We start from the raw sequence: 8,107 nt of genomic DNA on the forward strand, positions 1-8,107 counted from the left end.
AGTAGACTAAAGTGGTCAAAGATTGAATTTTGGAATTCTTTGTTTTAAATGTGTCAATGTCATGTCATTGGAATCTAATGGCGCGAATGTCAGTGTCAGGAGATTTGAATGTAAATATTATGTTTCATGTTCACTTAACCATTTGTTTTAATAATTGAAACAGTAATGATTAGATATCGCGATTTTAAAGAATTTCATGACAAAACAAAGTCTACCTCTTTTAATTAGTTAAGAATATTTAATATGGATATGCTGGAACCAGGTAAACGAATAAGTTTAAAGCGCGCACGTCCTAACCCTCTGTTTCAAAGCTGGATAGAGGAACTGCAAGAAGAAGCTATTCAGAAGAAAAGTAAACTTGAAAATAAGTTATCAGTGGCTTTGACTTCTCTTTCTAAATATCCTTTACCATTACAAACAGGAGCTGAATGTGCTATCCTTAAAGGTTTCGACAAGCGATTATGTATGTTCTTAAACAAAAAACTACAAATATATAACACATTCAAAGGTATATCTTTAAGTTCTATTGACCGGATAAGTAAAGAAAATAGAATAAGCCCTATTTTAGATAGACTAGATTCAAAAACAAATTCTTATAGCACAGAAGAATGTGATGTAGAAATAATTGACGTTGCACCAAAATCTAGTAGCCAAGTAAGTAGCAGTCCACAGAAGTCAGAAAGTCCTACTAAAACTAAAACTTATTGTGACACAATTTATAAGCCACCATATGGATCTGGAGGATATGCTATCCTACTGGCTTTACTCAAACAGTCTAACAATGAAAAAAAGGAACTGGACAAGGAAACCTTGATTGAGCATGCTGAAAAATATTGCAGTACATCATTTACTATCAAAAAGGCAAACACATTCTATACAGCTTGGTCTAGTATGGGCAAATTGATAACAAAAGGCTTAGTCAAAAGAAGCAAAAGTGGCAATAAAACTATATATTCTTTAACAGCTGAAGGTTGTTCAATAGCAAGAGATTTATCCAAAAATGTTCCAAAAACATCAATTGCCGAAGATATAATTTATGTAAATACAAGTCCTAAAAATACCATACACAATGAGATTAATAATTCAAAAGATCACTTGGTAGAAGAAGCTTCTACAAATAGTCAAACATCTTCGGTACAATATTCACAGATTGTTTGCATAGAATTGGCAGCAAATTCATTTGATATCATTTTACTTATAGATAAACAGGAGACAAGTGGGTATGTCAACATTTTTCTATACATTTTGAACTTTAAAACATTTGTTAAATCCTTTAAATAACTCATAATTTTATTTCTAGATTAAACAATAAAAATGATCCTACAGTTGCACAATTTAAAAAGTACACTAATATATGTCATGAATACAGGTCACTAAAAGTTGGTGACTATACTTGGATAGCTAAACATCAAACTACTGAAGAGGAATTAGTTCTACCTTTTATTGTGGAAAGAAAGAGGTTAGATGATTTAGCAGCCAGTATTAAAGATGGCAGGTTTCATGAACAAAAGTTTAGATTAAGACGTTGTGGTATAGAAAATGTTATATATTTAATTGAAAATTATGGAGGCAAAAAGAATGTTGGGTTGCCTGTACAGTCTTTAATGCAGGCATTAGCAAATACAAGAGTTAATGATGTTTTTAAAGTTCATATAACAAAATCTTTGATTCATACAGCAAGATTTCTGGCAATAATGACAAAAAGATTGGCTTTCAGATTTCAGGTAAGTCCAAATTGAATATCATCATCAGCTCACTATATGTCTCCACTGAGGTGCTTGGGAGCTTACCCTAAGTTAGGGGTGACTAGGCCATAATCAACCACGCTGGCCAAGTGTGGGTTGGTTGACTTCACACATATCTTTGAATTTCTTCTCGGATATGTGTAGGTCGCATCAAGATGTTTTCCTTACCATAAGAATGTCGGATAAATGTACATATGTAAATCGTAAACCGAAAAACACATTGGTACATGGCGGGATTCGAACCCAAGACCTGCAGATTGCAAGTCAAGTGTTTGACCCCTGATCCACCAATGCTCAACTATCAACTATTACCTTATTAAACTTAACTATTTATTATTTTGAGCAATAATACTGCAATTTAACATGAAACAGTAACTTAGTATAAAATAATCCATTTCATTTTATCTTGTCATGTTTCAGAATAAAAACTTAAAAGGATGGAATGCTGCACCTGAGGGTACAACATTAATGACATTTGATTATTTTAATAAAAGTACAGTTAAAAATAAACCTTTAACTGTTACTGAGACATTTATTAAAATACTACTTCAGTTAAAAGGAGTTTCTGTTGAAAAAGCTTTAGCAATAACCAGCAAATATACAACTCCTCATTCCCTTATAAGTGCTTATAAAATCTGTAGTCAAAAAGAAGGCGAATTTTTACTTGCAAATTTAAAACACGGAGAATTAAGTAGAAATGTCGGGCCTACTGTAAGTAAGACAATATATCAACTTTTTTCAAGAACTATTTAGGAATGTGATAGATTATTTTGGACCATGAAAACTTGATGTACCGACCATGTAAAGGGGGATGAGAACATGGAGATAATGTATTTAGCTCAAGAATGTTTATTTACCATCAAAAATGTTTCGAGCAATATATATTCTGATAATTATATTTTTTTACATTTCATGATAAAAACAAAACAGTACCTACATGATTTGTGATGAATAAAAACAATAACTTTTTTATTGCGCTTAAGTTTTCGAATCAAAATGTTTTTACTTAATTTTTATTGTGCTGGTATGTTTTAAATTATGACTGATTTTTTTTTTAATATTTATATAACTTAATGTATTATTTAATATTTCTTAACTTTTTTGTTTATGAATGTTATGCTGTACTTTATCTTGGACATTGTGAAATAGGCCCTTTAAAAATAAATTATTAATAAATAAACATTGTTTTTGTCTGTGTTAATAATTTTATTTTGTTACTAGCTGTCGCCGCGACTCTGCGCGGAATTAAAAAAACATAATAAGTAGCCTATTTGTACTTCCAGACTATGTTCTATATATATGCCAAATTTCATCGAGATACGTTCAGCCGTTCTGGAGATACCTTAAACAAACATCCATCCAACCATCCATCGAAATATTCACATTTATAATATTAGTAACATAATGGTTATGTAGTTAATTACTGTTCAATTGAAGCATTTTTTTAAATAAAACGAATAATATTCACATATATATCTTTATTAACACAACTATTGACGACAGTGACAAGAATAAAAGAGCAGAATAATTGAGGATAATATAAGCCTGTAAACACTCCACAACTAACCCATAAATAGATGAGATTTATAAGAGCACTTTAGGATGGAATGAACTTTCCCCAGTTTACAAAATCACAAAAGCAAAATGCGTACATTGGTTTAGCACATCAACATTAAGCAATACAAGATACAAATTGTGATACATTGAGAGATTCGAAAAGGTAACTTATAAGAGATTCAGAAAAGTGATTGAATTGTGCCAAACCAATATTTTACTATTTTTAGACCCTTATTTTCATCATCACATTGCGTTACCTTACAACAACACTTAATAATATGCTTACAACTATTTATAAAATGAGGATTCCGTGCAATCAATGAAGTGATTCTACAATACAAATATGTTTTACTGTAAATAAAAATCTCATCATTGGAACATGGCACAGGCGAATAAGAGAAATCCATCCCTAAGATTAAATTACACATCTTTTAACATCAATTATATAACATGCATATTCAAAACAGTTTATAATTTGGAGTATTTCAACCTTATCTTTAACATCTAATAAATTCACAAAAAATCTTAGATATTTCTCAAATTTACACAAAATTATCAAAATGTTATATATTGAATATGTTTGCAATAATATAAATTTTGTTTGGTCTTAGGCAAGTGAAAATGTGTTTCTGAGAAAGAAATAACGATTACCTTAATTCTTTTGACATGCAAAATTAAACTATAATATCAGCATAATAATAAATGTAACATATAAAATGTCCCAGTCCCATTATAATTCGGTAAAATCAATCTCAATCTTATAAGAAACGAAACTAGGGCAACCCTGTTAAAGACATACTGGCAACATTTAGTGCACAGAGAAAAAAATAAAATACACATCTTCTAATGTAACAAAAATTTAAAACATATGGGTGTTTTAATGTGCCCCTTAAAACATAACTAAGGAATAATATAGTGCACCTTAACTACAGAAGTCAAGCTTAACTTACATTACACTTAGAGAGTGTGGTAATTCCTTTCGGTGTGATTCTTGTAATATTTGAAGCCAATAAATCCAATTGCAAGCAGACCAAGTGTAAGAATTATACCACCAATGAAACTGGGTCCATCGAATCTGCAAATACAAAACATTAATATGAGTCAAAAATCAACAAGGAATAGACATATATTAAGGTTTTAAGTAGCATTTGTAAGATACAAAAGAAAGGAAAGTTTTCAAAACAAATCAGTTTAAGCACAACAAAGTTCCTCTCTCTAACAAAAACTTAGGTAAAAATTACAAATATTTCTATGGTAAACACATCTTACTAATATATATGTATAAATAAAGCGAGTGTTTAGATAGATGGATGGTTGTTTGTTTGGAGGTAACTTGGAATGGTTCAACAGATCTTGCTAAAATTGGCTACTTATTAAGTTTTTTTAATACCACGCGGACGGAGTCGCTTGCGACAGCTAGTTGTAAATAACCTACCCTCTAGCTTGGAGTGTTGGTTTATCTTCATCCTTTTTAGGTGCTTCTGTGGGTTTAGTTGTCACAGCACTCTTTTCAGTGGAGGTAATTGGGGCCTTCTCGGTTTTTTCTTCAGGTTTAGCTGGAGTGACATCTTTCTGTTTCTCTGTGCTGGCTTTGGTTTCGGGCTCGGGTTTAGCAGGTGCCATTTCTTTGGCAGGATCTACTTTCTTTTCGGCTTCTTTCTGAGGTTCCATGTCTTTTTTGGTTTTGTTTTCACTTGCTGCAGTTTGTGACATGTTGGTTTTTTCATTGGGGACTGGTGTGGCTTCTGTTGTGTTGGCCTTTTCGCTTGTAGTGGTTTGCGCAGGCTTCTGTTCAGTTACAGTGGTAATGGCTGGAGATTTTTCAGTTGCAACAGGAGTTTTTGGATCTGGGGTGGCATTTGTGATCTGCGGCTGAGTAGGTTTCCCTGTAATTGTAATAAATTTATGGTTAACCAGATTTACAGTTAGAGAACACCTATTTAACTTTAACAAATCTTAAAACTGTATTGGCTACAGGTATTTTATTTATAAATATTCAAATTACCAAGAAATCAAATAATATGAAAAAAATTCAAAATAAACGCAATTTTGTGGCACACTCCCGTAATCTAACAACAGAAATGGTCAACATATGCCAACTTAAAGCTTTAAAATATGATGTAATACTTTTTCACAACATTTTTACAATATCATCTCCCAGACAATCCCACTCTCATGGGATCAGCAGACCAAGTTTTATAAACCTTAGTATTCTTTTGTCGCCAGAACAACTAAAAATTATAAATTACGAAAATACAATTACATTTATATATTTACACAGAAATACCATGTGATTGGATAAACCAGTTTTGTTTATTTTAAAGCAAGATAGTAGTAATGATAAGTAATTGTTGGATTTTACCGATCACTAATTTGTTCAAACTTGGTCTTGGTTATAGTCATTTTATTAGAATATACATTATTGAAATCTTATACACAGTAAGTTTTGATCTGGTTATGCAAATGAGACACACCAGTTATCTCACAAGATACTTTATAAAGAATTTTGTTCTGGGTAAAGCACAAATTATTTAAATAGCTCAGTTCTCACATATATTTATGTATAATTTTATGGCTCTTGGTTATCTTTAATAAACAAGATCTATATTAACATTTATTAATACAGTGGGTTTCATTGTCATGAAACATGTACAAAAACATTTTCTTGCCTTTCATTATGTTTGAAAAATATCAATGTGTTTTTGTATGTGTTTCACAGTATATATAAAATAGTTATTTATAGATGGAAGATTTTGTTAATACATATGTATTAGGATTAGAGCCTATAATATTATTAACATAAATGTGAATGTTTAGATCAATGGATGTTTTAAGATATCTCCAAAACGGCTGAACGGATCACAAGGAAATTTGGAATACATATAGAACATAGTCTGAAATCCAATTTTAGTTGAATGTTACACAATTTTATGGTACAGTTATTTTGAACTGTAATTTTTTGTAAATTAAATTTTTACAGCAGTAAAAGAGTATAGAATCCGCTGTTATAAATATATACAAAATAAATATGTATACAATAGATATTAAAACCTGTCTCTATCAATACAGAGTAAAAATAATATTTTTATTAATTAATGATTAATAGTAGTTTTACAACACATTTGATATTTTTTTTATAACATATGACAGATCTCAGAATGGTAAATAATATTTGTTAAGTTTTAAAGTAAAATTTCTCAAGAATATTACTATACTTAAGTTATCCTACCTTGAGTAGGTTTCCATTAATAGCTTTTATCTTATTATGTTGTAAGTTTAATAACTTAAGGAAAGTTGAAAGTAATAAGGTTGGACAGCAAATAAATCAAGGCCAATTAACTTTGTTTTGACATGTAAATAGTGTTTAAAGTTTAATATAGCATCTGAGTTAATTATGTTCTTGTATATTTAGAGCTTGAGAGATTCTTACAGCAATACTAAATACGCATATAATTTGTGTTTTTTCGAAATAGTAAAACTTAAATTTTGTAAGACAGTTAACTATTGAAATTGGCAGTAATATCTATAATTATAAAGAGATAAAATTAGGTCATTACTATGTTGCAAACTGTTTTAGCTTCAAAACGAGTTGTGCACATTTTGCTTATAAACGGAATCAAGTTTAAATACGAAACTATTTGATATAGTACATAAAATATCATATTTGTGAACTTAAATATATTACTTTTTATTGTTCTAACATTTCAAATTAAAGACAACGTGAATAAAAGCAGACTTTTTTTTTAAATTAATTAACCGGAAATGAAATTTTGGCTAGACAGTAAACGACAAAACATGAATGTTTAAAATGGCGGTATTTCGTTATTTCCTAAAATATGAAAGAAAAAATATACACATAATTACACACGAGTTAAATGTACTTTATCAAAATTAATTCATATAACTGTAACCACAGCGATATAAATAACGATTGAATTGATTCTTTAATTTTCTATAACAACGGTACATGTCATTATTTTGCAATAATCGTTTGTGTGATTGAGACATGTACACATTTTTAACAATAAATGACTGTTATACAAGATAACAATAACATTGAAATTGTACTTGTCTCGATTTCGTAAATGATTAGCTACATAAGTACAAATACATCTCATTGTATAGTGCTAAGTAATCGAACCCTTGTATATAGCTTGATATATCTCGGCGAGATCAAGTAATTTTGTCAGAAAATATGATGAAATTTAGCCAGCGCGTTATGGGAGAAACAAGTTTTTATGACAATGTCACAATGAAGAAATTTTTATTGCAACGCAATTTTGTTGAAGTTAGATTGATCCATATTAAAGCTTACCTTGGTCATCAGCTGGCTTACTCAGGCAGAACGATAGTGACAATAAACATAAAAATATTACTTTCTTCATCTTTGAAGTTGTGAATAATCAGTCTACTGTATTTTAAATTTAGTTAAAATCTAGAGCAATTGATTAACGACCCAACACAAGCAAATTCGTGGTGAAATAGAATTAGTGATGTGCTTATGCATAATTTAACGAACCGAATCCGAAGACGACTATCTACCAAAGTGATGTGACAAAAACCGTTATTGGTTTAGTTCATTTTATGAATTAAAGAATTTTCATCAAATAAAAATAAATGAATTATAATCAAACAAAAAAAATTAGGTGAACAATAATTAGTCTATTAAAACAGTTTTTTAGTATCTAAAATTCTCAAAGATCTATATCTGAGACGTAAAGAATACTTCGTACATTGGAACACTCTAAATCGAACAGACGCCATCTTAGTCAAATGTTGTTTTATTTTAAAAGGTATATCACAGA

The 8,107-nt window shown here is 30.0% G+C and overlaps 2 protein-coding genes across 2 annotated transcripts; one reads left to right on the forward strand and one right to left on the reverse strand.

Annotated features, from left to right (window-relative positions):
* The first annotated feature begins 86 nt into the window (after window positions 1–86).
* On the forward strand, window positions 87–2,701 carry mus81 (mus81 structure-specific endonuclease subunit). Its single transcript, XM_013317732.1, has 3 exons — window positions 87–1,220; window positions 1,301–1,724; window positions 2,166–2,701. Exons 1-3 carry the CDS (start codon window positions 244–246, stop codon window positions 2,496–2,498), a joined length of 1,734 nt encoding a protein of 577 aa, XP_013173186.1. The 5' UTR covers window positions 87–243; the 3' UTR covers window positions 2,499–2,701.
* Window positions 2,702–3,258: 557 nt separating this feature from the next.
* On the reverse strand, window positions 3,259–7,746 carry LOC106122233 (sialomucin core protein 24-like). The gene is given in 3 exon segments (NM_001312843.1): window positions 3,259–4,377; window positions 4,738–5,188; window positions 7,618–7,746. Coding segments are annotated over 3 exon segments (639 nt in total). The 5' UTR covers window positions 7,688–7,746; the 3' UTR covers window positions 3,259–4,259.
* Between the last annotated feature and the right edge of the window lie 361 nt (window positions 7,747–8,107).

This window comes from Papilio xuthus, unplaced genomic scaffold (genome assembly GCF_000836235.2).
Source record: "Papilio xuthus unplaced genomic scaffold, Pxut_1.1 DF826933.1, whole genome shotgun sequence".
Lineage (NCBI taxonomy): Eukaryota > Metazoa > Arthropoda > Insecta > Lepidoptera > Papilionidae > Papilio > Papilio xuthus.